Source organism: Acinonyx jubatus, chromosome A1, assembly GCF_027475565.1.
Source record: "Acinonyx jubatus isolate Ajub_Pintada_27869175 chromosome A1, VMU_Ajub_asm_v1.0, whole genome shotgun sequence".
Classification (NCBI taxonomy): domain Eukaryota; kingdom Metazoa; phylum Chordata; class Mammalia; order Carnivora; family Felidae; genus Acinonyx; species Acinonyx jubatus.
The window spans coordinates 1,962,416-1,979,058 of NC_069380.1; the positions used below are offsets into that span (position 1 = coordinate 1,962,416).

At 52.4% G+C, this 16,643-nt stretch overlaps 1 protein-coding gene across 3 annotated transcripts in view; it reads right to left on the reverse strand.

Annotated features, from left to right (window-relative positions):
* LATS2 (large tumor suppressor kinase 2) overlaps positions 1–16,643 on the reverse strand; it is a 76,797-nt gene that overhangs the window by 12,642 nt on the left and 47,512 nt on the right. For 2 of the 3 annotated variants that reach the window (XM_027064518.2, XM_053206051.1), the window contains one exon: positions 93–225. In XM_027064518.2, the coding sequence (XP_026920319.1) occupies positions 93–225 (133 nt within the window). Of the gene's footprint in view, positions 1–92; positions 226–2,731; positions 2,887–16,643 lie in introns of all 3 variants that reach the window. The other variant, XM_027064519.2, reaches the window with a different exon arrangement.

Sequence of the window (16,643 nt, forward strand, 5' to 3'; positions counted from 1 at the left end):
ACCAGGGCCACACTGAACCTCCCTTCCTACAAACGGATTTGTGCTTTTTGAGGGCAAATCTTCCTCCCCCAGGGCTGCGGGTCTGAGCTCACCTGGGGAGGTCTGCTTAATGACTCGCACAATCTGCTCATTCCTGGGGTCCAGGTAGCCCATCTTGCTGATGTACTCCAGGGCAGCTTCGATGCTCCGGCTGCCAGTCTGCTTCAGAGCCCTGCCGGCCATCTCCTGGGGGGGGGGGGGGGGGAGCACACAGATGCTTCACTGGGAGGTACAAACGCATGACATCTTCCCACAAAGCCCCTCGGGGACTTCCGATGCTGCAATGTTCACCTCTCTGTGCCTGCTGGGGGCCTGCACCGTGAAATGTCTGCATGAGATGCCCTCAGGTGCCCACGACAAACGCTTAACACACACTGAACCACAGGCTATAGAGAGTATGTGACGAACAAACAGGTGTTCTGATGGTGGACCAGAAAGAATCTAAGTTCTGCTTCTCCTTAGAAAACTTCCAGTTGGACTCTTAAGTTCTGCTCTGTGAGTAACCTATGACTAGAACAGTTTAACGTGAAAACTAGTTGAAGTCAGGGACCCTGGCTGCAGGTCCAGCCCACCCGCAGGCTAACTGGGAGAGGGAGTGACCCGCCCCCAGGGAGGGGAGGGTTGCCAGAGTCATTTATGAAGAGCTGGCTGAAGGCCTACTGTTCGCAGTGCCCAGTGCTCACTCTGGTAGTTGGGAACTTGCGGCTGGGCTCCTGGTCTAGTGGGAGAAAGAGAGACAGACCCCGAAAGAGCCCTTGGAGCAGTGCCCAGCACAGGACACGGCCTCCGAAAACTGCCTGCGAGATGAACAGGAGACAAGCTGGACCCACCATGGGAGACACAGCAGACAAGGGTCAGGGAATAGGAAAGAGGGTCAGAGGAGACGGATTCTTCCGGCTCAGAGCGAGGGCACCAGGGACTGACTGTTTGTGGAACAGACGGCAATACACCTGGCTCCCCAAGGTCGGCCCGAAATTGGGCAGATGGAAGGCACAGCAGAGGAAAGGTATTCTTGGCAGGTGGAACCGTCAAAGCAGCAGAGGCCTGGGGCGGGGGTGCGGGGGGGGGGGGGGGGTTGCGTGGAGAACAGGCTGAGGGGCAAGCAGGGACATGAGAGACAGCAGAGAGGGAGCCACAGGCTGGGCCTGACTGTCCCCGGGTTTTGGCCCTCTTGGAAGGCAGGGACACGGAGCCACGAGATCGGTTTGGGGCAGAACTGGAGGTGTAAGACAGGCCAGAGTGCACGGGAGACAGGAGGGAACACGCACCTGTGAGTCGGCTCAGCAGGGCTGTGGGCAAACAGGATGGACGGGACAGGAGAGAGAACGCCTCCTGGAGACAAGGGCGGAACACACAGAGGGGGTCTCAGGGGCGGGAGAGCATGGCCGAGGGGACCCCGTGGCTCAGACAGGAGAGAAAAGGGCTGAGGGTGCAGGAAGACCCCAGGACAGTGAGAAGGCAGCTTGGGGCTGTTCTGGGCAGAGAGCGGCTGTGCTGGCCAAGGGCCACTCTGGAGAAACAGCACTTGTCCCCGACACCGAGAATGCACCAGTCTCCCTGCCCTCCGAGCCAAGCATTGTCCAGGCTGACTCGGATCTGTGCTCCTGCCGGCCCCGGGAACGAGGCACCACACACCCGTGACCTTTACCGGCCCCATCTGTCTGTCCGAATGTCTGCCTCCTCCTCTAGGGCCGGGAGAACCCGCTGGGGCCTGGATTCCACGTCACTCGTGGCTGTAGCCACCCGCTCAACGCATCAGCCGGGACGACGTGAGTGCTTGCGTAACAGCAAAATCAAGTTTCCCGTTCCTGGCCATATCCCCAGCGCGTGGCAGGACAAAACACGTTGGCTGTAACCTGTGCCTACGTTCTTGGTGATGCCAGGAGACTCGGCAAGACAGCGGGGGGAGGGGAGGGGCCGAGACGGGGGGGCCCAGCGAGGCCGCGCCGGAGAGCAGGACGGGCAGTGGGACGTGTGGGTGCGTGTGAGGGGGCCGCATCCGGGGCCGAGGGGCCCAAAGAGACATGGCGAGGCAGACGGGGCCACGGCAGTAAGGACAGAGCTCCCGGTTCAGAAGCAGAGCTCGGACCGGCAGAGCGAGTGCCTGACGTGCGGCGGGGCTGTGGAGAGAGACGTGCAGGGGTGAGCACGGTGGTGCCCACCTGCAGATGGGAGGCAACGCTGCACCCCCCCCCCCCCCACCTCACGGCTATGTTATGCGATGAGGTCATGGCTGCAGAGAGCTCTCGGCGGCTTGGAGAGAGACACGGTATAGGGCCGCATCTTCTCAGGGTGACCCTGGAGCTCTTGGCACCCATTTAAAAACTGGGGGAGCCAACCCCAACCGCAGCCCTTCGGTCAGCACCGACCGCGCCCCCGCGCCCTTCGGGGGGACCCCGGACACGCGCACCACCTCGGTGCCTGCCCGCCGATCGAGTCCAAATGAACAGCTTCTCCACCTCTGCCCGTTGCCCGGGCACTCGCCACTCCCACGTTTACATGTTTACTGAGCTCTGAATCCAGGAACTTAACCGAGCAAGATCAACGGGAGACCACGAACGACGACTGTGGTCACAGCAGTGCTTCAGCTCGTAAAGCCCAAGCGACACGATGAGACGGCTTGCTTGTCAAGAACCACCGAATAATCCAGCTCGGCTGTGTCCCGTCCTCGACGTCTGCTCCCCGTGCTCACCTAGCAGGTCAGTGGTGCCTCGACAGCAACTCTCGGAGACGCCACGTGCGTGCACGTATCGCTAGGTCCCACGGCTGCGGGAGATCCAGGGTCATTTCCGAGCCCACCGGGAACACGCGCGCTGTCTCTCCTCCAGCCTCACCGTCAGCCGCGGACTGCGAACAGACCCCCGCAGACGCCAGTCAGAGAGCCCTAAACGCAGCCACCGGCACCACCTGCTGCCTGCGCGCTCGCTCTGGTGACCTCTCGCCCGCTCCAGGGGACTCCGGTTCTCAGACATCAGGCCGGCAGCTTGGAACGTCGCCACGGGCAGTGGCCCTGGGGCTGCCTGGTGGGAGAAGGCCTGGGCCTCTGCCCTACAGCTCGGGTGCCCCTCCTGGCACAGGTCAGCGGGCATAGTGGAGCCAAGGGGCCATTACGTACAGCATTTCTTTTTCTGTTTCCTTTTTTGGTTTCGGGAGTAGAATCCAGCGACTCATCACTTACACACAACACCCAGTGCCCTTCCCCACAAGTGCCCTCCTTAATGCCCGTCAGCCGTCTAGACCCCCCCCCCCCGCCATAACCCTGTTTTTTTCTCTCGAGCTAAGAGTCTCTTATGGTTTGCTTCCCTCTCTGCTTTTATTTTGTTTTTCCTTCTCTTCCCCTCTTTTCATCTGTTGTATTTCTTAAATTCCACACGGGTGAAATCATACAGTATTTTTCTTCCTCTGCCTGACTTATTTCGCTTAGCATAATACACGCTAGCTCCATATACGTTGCTGCAAATGGCAAGATTTTATTTTTTTGATGGCTCAGTAGTACTCCCGTGTGTATATAAACCACATTTGCTTTATCCATTCATCAGTTCATGGGCACCTGGGCTCTTTCCCTAATTTGGCTATTGTGGGAAGTGCTGCTATAAACCTTGGGGTGCATGCACCCTCTTCAAGCCTAGATTTTTGTATCCTTTGGATATGTACCAAGTCATGCAACCGCTGGGTCACAGGGCAGTTCGCTCTTTAACTTTCTGAGGAGCCTCCACACTGTCTTCCAGGGTGGCTGCAGCAGTTTGCATTCCACCAACAGCAGACCAAAGTGCCTCCAAGAATGCCCAAATCCTGCCCCAGCGCTTGGGCACTTCTCTGGGCGGTGTGCGCTGAAACATCAGCACATTGCGCGCCAGGTGCCTGCACCTCCAAGCATCCTGCACGGGCTGGCGCACACGGGCCCTCCTTGGCCCCTCCTCCCGCAGCACACACGCATGTCCCAGGGGCCTCTGAACTGTGTCTTCCTCTTTCCTGTCCCCACGCCACCCCTGCGCCCCACCCCACGTGCTCCTCCGTCCCTCGTGCTCCTATTACCGATCCGCCCCGGGACAGATATAAAGGCATAAAGCGCAAGGCTTTACGCTTTGTTCTTCTTCCCATAATTCTAAAGAGGAAGGGAACGCGTTCTTTTCACCAAGTCTCGACGGACACTTCCGATCTCTTCCACTTCACCTCGGGCTGCCCCTCAAAAGTAACTACGTTCTGTGGGTGCACAGATGAGACCGAGGTTGGGCGGCCCTGCCCTGAAGCGAGCACGTGGCCCCAGTTTAAAGGGAAGGACAGTCAGGCATCTGGTCCTGTGCCTGACACTAGGAGGACACGGCTAAGTGATGGAACGGCCGAGTGGGACTGTGACCTGACATCAGTCGAGGAGGAAGGAGCCGCCAGCTGGGAGACAGACAGGAGAGGCCGTGGGTTCCCTGGGCGGGCTGCCTCCCGCTGTGTGGGAAGACAGGTAAAGCGCCCACGCCAACGAGGGCTACCCCCAAACGCAGGCTGGGAATGTCATAATCAACCTGTCTCCCTAGTTTTACTCTATGACCCAATTTGCATACCTGGGCCCTTCTCCAGGAGCCTCTGCTACAGAAGTTCACAAAATCTTAAAGCTGTCCCACTGTGTGTCTCTGAACCGCTTGCCACTCACTGATTATTAACACTCGCACACAGAGCGGTACGTCCGTCGACAAGACTTTGATGCCTTTATGTCACCCATCACCGTGCACCAAGAAGATCTTACGTACACCTGAATTCTCCGAAAACACTCCAGAAGGCTTCAGTTAGGGCTGAACGTCTCACACGAAAGGCACGCTTCGCCAGCAGGGACGAAGTTTTCTCTTCGAGACGGCCGCGCGTGCTGGGATGGGAGCCATCGTACGAGGTGCGCTAGCTGCGACACAAGATGCCTCCAGGGTCCCCACGAGCTTTACGGCGACTGCTCCCTGCCACCTGCTGCAGACCCAACCTGTGCGGACTCGACCTGCCCCTTCCAGGCCTCCCCCCAACCTCCGCGTCCCACACCCAGTCTAGAAGCTCTGTTTGTCTGCTTTACCCACACCAGGGTGGAGGACGCTCGGTGCTCTGAAGGCGAGAGCATTCCACCTTAGGCATCTCTCCCAAGAGGTTTCTCCTCTTACATTTTATCAACAAACTGCTGAGAACTGAAAATGGCTTCCGGCCACAACAAATTCTGGAAAGCGGGAATCTCCCACATCTTGTCTGCTGTGCAACGGGCTGTGGTGAGGCAGTTTAACAAGTGGCCAAGTGGGTGAGGTTGGGGGCACGTGGCCACACCGCTCTCCCACTGCCCCAGCAGGATCTGGGGCGGCTCCACGCTGGGACCGTCCCACGGCGTCCGCTGGGATCGGCCAAGGCCTCCACTGCAGGTGCATTACCACCTGACATCCCCGCCACCTGGTCCAGATCCTGCCCCTCCCTCTGAGCCTCCTCCCCAGCAGCCTTGCCCAGGGACCGGCTCCCTGGCAACCAGCTTTGCTGTCCCTCGGCCCCAGACGCATGGTCTCTCGGTCCGGGGAAGGGGCTGTGGTCTGGCCAGGTATGTGCCCCACCTGCCTTTGCTCTCCTGACCTGGTCACCCTCAAATGGGTGCATTTTCTCCACCACTCACACTCACAGGTCCTCTGGTGAAGAGCTGTTGCAAACCTAGTCATGCTCCTGCAATTTCTGACTCATAACTCATAGGAAGACGAAAGTTGGGTTCACACACTCTATATAGCTCGATTATTTTATGGGCATCGACACAAGACTGAGAGTAATTGAAATTCAGTGAAAAGTTATTATGTATGAAGGAAGGAATTTCCTACGGAGATCTTTCCCCCACCTCCTTCCTGGTAAGGAAGCATTTTTCAAACATTAGCAAAGCCATATCCCCAACATTTTAACATTCCAGCTATGAATTTTGGCTGAAAAACTAGAAATGTAGAACTCGGGCCTCGCTGGGTCTATGTGGGCCTGTGTCTCAGTCCTTCCCATACCCACTATCAATTTAAGTTCAAAGTTAAAACGGAGGGAGAGAGGGTCTGGCCGTCGCTCACTGGAGGCCCCATCTCTGGCCACCCGAGCACTGCTGTCCTGGGACTCCAACACCCGCTCTCTCCCCAAGTCCAATGGGCACTTGCTCAGCTTCCAAGGAAGAAGACAGCACAGCCAGCTTTGAGACTGGGCGGTACTCCTCTTCTCCACCTTAAAAAGGGATGGGATCCAGCAGACTCGATTTCCTGAGAGAACAGCGGGAGGAAGATCCAGAAATGCTAGCAGGGTAGGCAGCCTTGGAAGAAGCATGCCCGCGGGGGAGGGAAGGTGCCTGGGTGAGCAGGGAAGCGACAGCCGCTCCTGGGAGCGCCAGAGGCAGCCCAGGAGGCCCACACACTGCAGCAGGGTCTGCTGTTGCCTCTCATTCCCCGAACGAGATGCTTCCAAGAGTTCTTCTGGAAACAAAGCGGAACACAGTGTTTCAGCGCATCCGGCCGCCAGTCTGTCAAGCCTTAATCAGAAACACAGGCCTGGGGCGGGATGGATGTGAATCACCAGCCAGCCCCGCGGACCGGCCTCCCACCTCCCACCATTCTTTGCACGGTATGTACTTCCCACAGAAGGAAGCACGCTCTCTGCAGGCTTAGGAGAGCTTCTGTGCGCGTGCGCTCCAACGACGGCTGGAAAGTCAGGCGCGGAACGAACGGAAGCAACCTTTAGATTAGGAAGGTGATGTGTGTACAAGAGAAGAAAATCGATTACCACCGCACATCCGTGTGACTCACAGAAACATCAGCCCCTGGTGGTGGCCTCTTAAAGGTCTGCTGGACGGAGCCATGGCACCTACACCTTGTCTACACAGCAAGTGCCTCTGGGGAGGGTAACTGCTCAGCACGTTAGAGGGAAAAGAAACTCGGAGGTAGGGAACGAAGAATAAATTCAGCCTAAAATTAAACAAACATGAAAAAGCTGCAACCCAGCCAACGATGAAAGGAGCACGAATACACTAGCATTTGATAAGTAGCATTTGATAACCAAGATAAAACAAGTGATTATAAAGATAAATGGGCCAGTGAAATAGAAACTGTAATTCTCCTTTGAGGTGAATGCTTGTTAATAAGTATCAAAAGTTAGGGGCGCCTGGGCGGTTCAGCCGGTTAAGCGTCCGACTTCGGCTCAGGTCATGATCTCCTGGTTGGAGGGTTCGAGCCCCACGTCGGGCTCTGTGCCGACAGCTCGGAGCCTGGAGCCTGCTTCGGATTCTGTGTCTCCCTCTGTCTCTGCCCCTCCCCTGCTCATGCTCTCTCTGTCTTAAAAATGAACATTAAAAAAAAAAATGAGAAAAAAAAGTTTTGACTTAATTTTGTTTTATGTTGAAACGTTTTTGTTAAAGACAGATCACAATAAGAGTATTTATTTACGCCTATGCCATGTTCCATTAAAGTAAACCTGCCTGTAGTGTGTAGCTACATCATTGTGGGCAGATGACCAAATTCTTCAGATCCCAGTTGAGTCCAGTGAAAGAGCAAGATTTCACAAGGGAATCCCTCGGTTTTGAGGGATATTTGCTAAAATGCTAAAGATGTTTAGTTTTGCCACTTTGGAGATAGGTGGACAGAGGTGTAACACACTCCATGGAAACGTCACATAGCAAAACTCCCTTTGGTTTTTAAACCCACATGCACACACGGTGACTGTGTCCAGAAATAAGCACCGACAACCGCCTGACGTCTGGACATGCGGGCTGCAGCCCCCAGAGGAAGGCGAGTCCCTCGCCCTCCCCTCCGGTCGCGGCGGCCTGGGATTTGATCCAGTGAATGAACCACCACCGATAAGATAACCATGCCAGTCCCGAGCCCCGCCTGGCCTTTAAGAGGCCGGGCCACTTCCGTCTGGACTCTATGGCTCCCTGTGGAGCTGGAGAGAGCCCCATCCAGCCTCGGTGGCTCCAGCTGTCCTGCTGCAGCCCTGGCGTGTGGGTGGCGCCGTTTCGGATGCTCCAGCCTGAGCTGAGCCCCCAGCGGAATGAGCTGCACTGAACCCCGGGAGAAGCCACGCGGAGCAGAGGAACTGTCCAGCAGAGGCCAGCCAAGCCAGACGGTCATCATAAGTAACACATTATTACTGTTCGGGATGGTTTGTTACACGACAGTAAAAAACTGGGTCCGAGGCTACTTCTTCTGCAGCGTATAATCTGAGAAAGTATGTTCACCTATTCACCTTAAACTTTGAGTGGTTTGGTCTGCTAAACTTTTAAACAGTTTAACTTTGCAGAAATATAAGATTATTACTATTAACGGGGACATAACAAAATGCCAAGAAACAAAACTTCATCAGAAGAGGAGATGATCTCAATACTGATTGCTGGTATGCTTAGTGAAGTTTGAGAACTTCTGTAAACATCTTTATTTTAGTATATCACCTTAGTCGGTCTAGTTTTCTGTAATGGCCCCAATAATAAAATACTTGTTTCGCCTTTGGTTATCGTAACTGGGCTGCATACTCAGCAGTAAGTACTGCCTTTTCACATAGTCTTGTAACTTTGTAGGCCCTCAAATAAATATTTGCTTGGGTTACTATTTGACCACAAAATTATTATTATACCTTTAAATGTTCCTGTTCTCTCAAGGGTACTAAATTCCTGGGTGTGACTTATGAGAATTTAGGTCCAATCCCTTTTTGAGAAAAAATATACAATTTTTTTTGCTAATGGAAGTAAGAGGAAAATAGATGTAACACACAAAGTGTGTTCGGGAGGGGAGCCTGCGTGGCTCAGTCTGTTGAGTGTCCGACCCTTGATTCTGGCTCAGGTCACCACAGTCCCGGGGCCGAGCCCCTCGCGGGGCTCTGCCCTGACAGCTCGGACTCCGCTTGGGGTTCTCACTCCTTCTCTTCCCCTCAGCCGCTTGTGCTTGTGCTCTCTCTCAATAGATAAATAAACATTAAAGAGAATTAAAGTGCTTCAGGAAAGAATGGGCCAATGAATTTTTTTTTTTTTTTTTTAAGTAATCTCTAACCCAGGAAGGGCTCAAACCCACGACCCCGAGATCAAGAATTGCCTGCTGTGCCGACTGAGTCAGCCAGGGGCCCCCGGGCGACTGTGTCAGTGTCTGCTATGGGAGAGCTTCCTGGGTCCCGACCATATGTGGGCATAGGCATGAACTTGTGTGTGCACACGGCCCGCCGCCCGGGCTTAGGAAATGAGTACTGCACTGGGCTTCCCAGCCCCAGCCCCTGACCTGTGGGCACCCCTGAGCTCTGGCAGGAAGCCCTTTGGCCCCAGCAGCGCCACGGAACAATCCAGCAGCATCCTGATCCAAGGAGTAAGAGCCAAGGCCCAAGAGAGATCACCCAAGGGCCTCATGAGGCAGAACTGGCTCCGGCCCCTTCCAGAGCACAGACCCCAGTGTTCCTCGTGCCTGGGGAAGCAAGACGTCTTTCGCCGACGGCCCAGGAACGGTGCAGTGGAAGCAACGAAGCCGGGAGCCCCACACAAGGCAGAACTGTAGGCACAGCTCTGGGCACCATTAGCCAGAGGGCCTGATGTCACAGGCAGGCAGAGGTCCACGTTTTCCCAACACAAAAGAAGACCGAAGTGGAGCCGCACATGTTCAAACGACGAGCTGAAGGCTGCCAGGCGGAGGGTGGGGCTGGGTGCAGGTGGACTTCGACAGATCAACCAGCGGTGCGGTAGACAGGACAAGGTGATGTGCAGAGACAGGGCGGAGGGCTGGGCAGAGGCCGCGAGACCCAAAGCCGGCCTTCCTGACCCCCGCGGCTGCACAGGGCTCAGGCTGGCCAGGGCCGCACAGACCGCAGGCTCTCCCGTGGCCTTCTCTTCCTGTGGCTCAGACATCAGGACGAAGGTGCAGTGGGAAGGGCTTGCCGTGCGTGCAGTTCACCCACAGACTTAACTCTGAACCTCCACCATGGTCTGACAGGGACGGAGGTAAGATACTAAAGGCAAGTTAAGACGAAAGGCCACCTGCCACGTATGTTCTGCGGCCTGGAGGAGCCTTGCTCAGTGGTAAGGAGAAGGATGAAGGAAGGTAATTTAGAGATTAAAAAAAAAAAAATTTCTTAAATGTTTATTTATTTTTAAGAGAGACAGAACGTGAGTAGGGGAGGGGCAGAGAGAGAGAGAGGGAGACACAGGACCCGAGAAGCAGGCTCCGGGCTCTGAGCTGTGAGCACAGAGCCCGATGTGGGACACGGACCCACGAGCTATAAGATTATGACCTGAGCGCAAGTCGGACGCTTAACCCACTGAGCCACCCAGGCACCCCGGTAATTTGGAGTTTTGATTCACACTCTTGGTGGGAACTCTACCTTGAGAGGAAAAGGTCTCCAAAAAGGAAAAGATTCAATCTCTACCTCAACCCGTGAAGCTTTAGGAAGAAAAATCAGAGCAAGAATGATGAGAGACCAGTGAGTGAGGCATGGAAATCTGTCATCAGTGAGCAAAAGAAAACTGTTGCCCGAGATGTGCACATTTCTGCTGAAGACAGCACTACCCATCCCGGGTCTCTAATGCCACTGTATACACACTTGAAGAGGATAAGTGGGTGGCCGGTTCAATTCTATGAAGGACTGTCTGCCACCAAAGTTTACGTGCTGTGATGAAGGACCAGCCTGTGCCAGCAATGGACATCAAGCCGGCCGACAGATGAGCCGGAGTCACCGAAGCTGAAGCACAAACAGCTTAAACGTGATTCTGGAAGAACAGATTTCTCCTCCTGGGCTCCAAGCCAGTCCTGGCTCTTGAAATTAAGTCCACGGAATACGTGGGAAGCCTGGCTTCTCTTCACTTGCGGACAAATGCTGCCTGTGAACTTCTCCCCTGGTCTGTCTCTGCACGACCCACTTACCTGAAGGCAGCACATGGGCCTACTTCGCTGGCGCATGCCTCTGTCACAGAACCTGAAGCTTGTTTCCTCTGCTTTTTGAGTCAGTAGCTGTTTTTGTTTTTGTGTGTTCCGGGCCCTCAATGCCTCTGTCGCACGTTGTTGGGGATGGTCGGCCCACAAGCATCAAGGGCAGGGGTGTCTCATGCCGTGTACCCACAGCTCTCTTTCGTGTGGTTCCTATTTTTTTTTAATATTACCAAGTAAATGGGAAGGTCTAGGAAGCTAAGGTTCATTTAAGAAAGAAGACAGTAATCTGCTACTTTTACAAAGTACCCTTGAAGGATACAGAGTAAGATATTAAATACACTATAATTTACTAAAATGTATAAATATTTTTGTTATGAAACCTGGTAGTGAAAACTAAAATTCCCTACTTTTTATGTATTTTTCACAAAAAGTTACAGTATAACTTTGAAATGGATACATATCGGAGAGTTAACTTTTATTTTTTATTATTTTTTTTTTAATTTTTTTTAACGTTTATTTATTTTTGAGACAGAGAGAAACAGAGCATGAACAGGGGAGGGGCAGAGAGAGAGGGAGACACAGAATCTGAAACAGGCTCCAGGCTCTGAGCTGTCAGCACAGAGCCCGATGCGGGGCTTGAACTCACAGACCGTGAGATCATGACCTGAGCCGAAGTCGGACGCTTAACCGTCCAAGCCACCCAGGCGCCCCTCGGAGAGTTAACTTTTAATTCACATCTTCAAGGGCTCAGAAGCTCCGTAACAATTTTCATTTTCCAACAATGTTTTAAAATCCACTCATTTTGTTTCAAATCTGGCTGTGACTACCAGTTATAATTTTTCTGGATTCTATGCTGCTGACAGTGAAATCCCAGGACATGCATTGCCAAATAGCGTTACAAATTTTATGTTAACAAAATACATATCTGTTCGGCGAGAATGTGGAGAAAAGGGAACCCTTGTGCACTGTTGCTGGGAATGCAAACTGGTGCAGCCACTGAGGAAAACAGCATGGAGGTTCCTCAAAACATTAAAAATAGGACTACCATATGGCCTGGGATTCCACTTCAGGGCATTTATCCAAAGGAAATACAAACACTAGTTCGAGAAGATATTTCCATCCCCATGTTTGTTGCAGCATTATTTACAACATAAGTATCCACTGATGGATGAATGGATAAAGAAAATGTGTGCACATCTACACACACACACACACACACACACACACACACACAGAATCTTATTCGGCCATAAAAAAATAAGCCAGATAATGACAAACACTACATGACCTCACATATATGTAGAATCTTTAAATACCCAAAACCTAAAAAGGGGCCTTCCTTTAAAATTACAAAAGGACCCAAGAACACGCAGGTCCAGTTCCAGTATTCTCAATGCCAGTAACTGTCCCCATCACCCCTCAGCGCCTTCAATCCTGCCGGCCTAATCGTCTCACAAAACTTCGTAACTGGAACTAAGTTATGGGGCGCCTGGGTGGCTCGGTCCATAGAGGGTCCGACTCTTGATGTCGGCCCAGGTCATGACCCCAAGGTCATAGGGCTGAGCCCCACACTGGGCTCCATGCTGAGTGTGGAGCCTGCTTAAGATCCTCTCCCTCTTTCTCTCCTTCTCCCTCTGCCCCTCTCCCCTCCTCGCTCTCTCTCTCTAAAATAAAAATAAAACAAAACTTTGTAATTGGAGAAAAATTATCCTTATTAGTGAGAATACATAATTAAATACATAGTGAAGGAAACAATCTGAGATGTTAACACTGCATCATATCTCTGTGTGGTAGGATCAGGTGTGAATTTTATATCCTTCATACTTTTCCTACACTTTGCAAATCTGTAATGACTTTGTATTGTTTTTGTATTTAGAAAATAAAGTCTCAATAAAAATGCATCAACCCCAGGGGCACCTGGGTGGCTCAGTCGGTTAAGCGTCCGACTTCGGCTCAGGTCCTGATCTCGCGGTTCGTGGGTTTGAGCCCCGTGTCGGGCTCTGTGCCGACAGCTCAGAGCCTGGAGCCTGCTTCAGATTCTGTTTCCCTCTCTGTCTCTCTCTGCCCCTCCCCTGCTCACGGTCTGTCTCTCTCTGTCTCTCAATAATAAATAAACGTTAAAAAAATTTTTTAAAAATGCATCAACCCCACCCTCTGATACATATACGCATACACCCCACCGGTAATGCCTGAACTCAGGTGCTCCTCTCCCCCTGGCCTTTCTCACTCTGGCTGGAATCTCCTCCCCGCAGGGCCCGCCTACACACTCCTGCCCTCTTTGGCCTCTGTCCCCTCCCCCCGAGCTACGATCCACCACGTGGGCTGTACTCTCAGTGGCTTGCCACTCTGAAATGCACCACAGACATCTGCCCTGTGGCTTCATGTCCTGGGACCCTTGCTCACACGGCTCCCAATGCGGGAGTGTCAGCCCGCTCCCAGCTCCAGCTTCACAGCTGCCTACATACTTCTGCAGCCTGGGCTCAAGCCCTTATCCCAGCATGGGCACTCCCCGACGCCCGTCCCCCCATCCTGCAGCCAGCACCCGGGAGAACTGACTTCTGTCTCCTCGTATCAGAATGCCCTGTACGCGCCACCGTCGAACTGATGCCCCTGAGTTGCACCTACTGGTTCGTACGCCGTCTGCCCCTACTGGACTGTGGGAACATTGAACGAGAGCCCACTACTGAGTCATTTCGAGAAACGCACCTACTGAGAGCCCACCCCATGCCAGGCATCATCGTAGGCCCTAGGGAGACAGAGGTGAACAAAACTGAGGAAAATCACAAAGTGACGACCGAATGTGTAGGTGTTGCGACGGTGACAAGCGCTAAGTGGAAAAAGTCAAATGAGGCTTATGGGGAGAAGGTGATGTCAGGTCAAGGGTAGTGGGGCTGATGGGGAGTGTGTGAGGTCAGGTCAGAGGTATTGGGTTGCCATTTTATAAAGGATGCTCAGGGTGCCCGGACGGCTCGGTCAGTGAAGCGTCCGACTTCGGCTCGGGTCATGATCTCGCAATCCGCGGGCTCGAGCCCCGCGTCGGGCTCTGGGCTGACAGCTCGGAGCCTGGAGCCCGTTTCAGATCCTGTGTCTCCCTCTCTCTCTGCCCCTCCCCTGCTCACACTCTGTCTCTATCCCAAAAATAAGTAAAGGATGTTCCCAGACCTCTCTATTATGGGAACATGTGGACAGAGATCTGAAGGAAGGGAGGGAGGGAGCCCAAAGGTTTCTGCAGGAAGGGGGCACAGTGACTAAAAGGCCTTGAGGCAGGCAAAAGACTGTTGAGGAAAAAGCAGGCTCGGGGTGGCTGGAACAGAGCAGGGGTCAGGGTGCTGAGACTCAGGCCCCGAGTTACTGGGACGCTGCTCACAGGAAGCAGTGCGTTTATGTGAAACCAACCGATGCAACTGATCTCACCCCAGCTGCCAGCGGCACCCTCCCCTCCCCCCACCCCTCCACGTCGCGGTTCCGACGTGTGGGACCTGGTCCCCCAGGCTCATTTCGGCATTTCAGCGCTGACAAACCACCGGGCAGGATCTCCGCGCACACAGGCCACGATGAGGACCTGGCTTTCACCGAGTGAGACCAGAAGCCACCCGAGAGCACAAGACCTGCTTTCTGCTTTAAAAGGGTCGCTGCGGCCACTGTGCGAACGGACTCTAATGGTACGCAGGGAGAGAGGGGGTCAGCCGACACCCCAGACCCGACTGGCTGTCCACATGCTCTGCCCGGCGGCCGGGGCTCTGCTGGGCCTCCTGCTGGGCTCTCAGGAGGGTCCTCTCAGCTCCCACAGGGCCTCGGTTACCGGCTCCTTTGGCTCCAGACCACAGCCCTTGGCGGGGGGGGTGTCCTCCTCAATGTGGGGGCAGCCTTCTGGGTGTTGTTGAAAGAATGACTCAAGACTGAGACAGAAACAGAGCCAGGAACTGTGCACGTGGTCTCCAACCCTCAGAATGACTCCAAAATGTCGGCACTCACGTTTTATGAAAGCCAGGAGACTGAGGCTCGGAATGAGTAATCATGTCTCAAGTTCATGCCATCGGTGGTTCAAAACCCAAGCAGTCAACAAAAAGTCCGATGTCCTTAGTAATCACAGAAACTGCATTTTTTTTTTAAACAAGGGGCTATTTCACACCCCTCAGATTGACATATATTTAAAATGTCTGGGAGCTCCAGTGGTACAATGGGTTAGCGCGTGGTACTTACAAAATGTCTGATGTCACCAGGCATTGGCAAGGATAGAGACCTGCCCTGATAAACTGAGGAAAGAAGTGCGAATTGGTGTAACTATGTAGGTGAATACTTTGACAATACCTAGGAGAGTTAAAGATGCTCCAATCCTGTGACCCTAACATCCTAACATCCTTCAGAGAAATTTCCATGTTCATAAGGAGACATACAGAAGAATGCTCACTGCACTTCTGCTGGTAAAAGAAAACTAGAATCAATCTGAATGTCCGTCAACAGAGTAATGGATAGGTAAGGGGGGATATAATTACACGGTCCAATACTGAGCAATTAAAATGAATTACAGCCTCTTCTATCAACAAGGAAAAATCTCAAAAACAAGCTGAATAAAAAAAAGCAAGTTGCAAAATCGTATCGTATAGAGTTTTTTTGAATTTGTAAAACAATAGCGTAGATTGGTTATAGTATGCGAGGGAATGAGAAGATTGATTCAGGACAGTACTTGCTAGGGAGGGAGGGGAGAGATCAAGGTTGGAGAAGCCAGAGAAGCTTGACTACATATGTAATACAGAGTTCCTTTAACAGTCTCTGAAACAGTATTGCAATTCCAGACTTCAGTTCTATTACAAAGCTGTAGAAACCAAAACAGTATGGTACCGGTACAAGAATAGACACGTAGAACAGACACAGTGTAACAGAATAGGAAACTCAGGAATAAATCCACAATTATAAGATGAATAATATATAATAAAGCATATCTAATGGGAAAAAGACAGTCTTTTTAGCAAATGGTACTGGGAAAACTGGACAGCAACACGCAAAAGAATGAAATGGGGCCACTTTCTTAGACCACACCCAAATATAAACTCAAAATGGATGAAAGACCTAAATGTGAGACAGGAAACCATCAAAATCCCAGAAGAGAGCTCAGGCAGTAATGTCTCCGACATCAACCGTAGCAACATTTTTCTAGAGATGTCTCCTGGGGCAAGGGAAACAAAAGCAAAAATAAACTATTGGGACTACATCAAAATAAAAAAGCTTCTGCACAGAGAAGGAAACAATCAGTAAACCTAAAAGGCAGCAGTGTCCAAAATACGGAAAAAAACTTCTGCAACTCCACACCCAACAAACAAATAATCGAATTAAAAAATGGGCAGAAGACACCGAACGCACATTTCTCCGAAGGAGGTATACAGATGGTCCACAGACACATGGAGAGATGCTCGATATCACTTACCATGGGGAAATGCACATCCAAACCACAGCAACATGTTACCTCACACCTGTCTGAAGAGCTAAAACCCACAACACAAGGAGCAAGTCTTGGAGAGGATACTGAGGAAAAAGGAGCCCCCCTGCACTGCTGGTGGGAATGCAAACTGGTGTAGCCACTGTGGGAAACAGCATGGAGGTTCCTCAAAAAATAAAAATAGAACTACCCTACGCCATGACCCAGTAAGTCCACTACTGGGTATTTACCCAAAGAATACAGAAACACTAATCAAAAGAATACAGGCACCCCAATGTTTACAGCAGCATTATTTATAATAG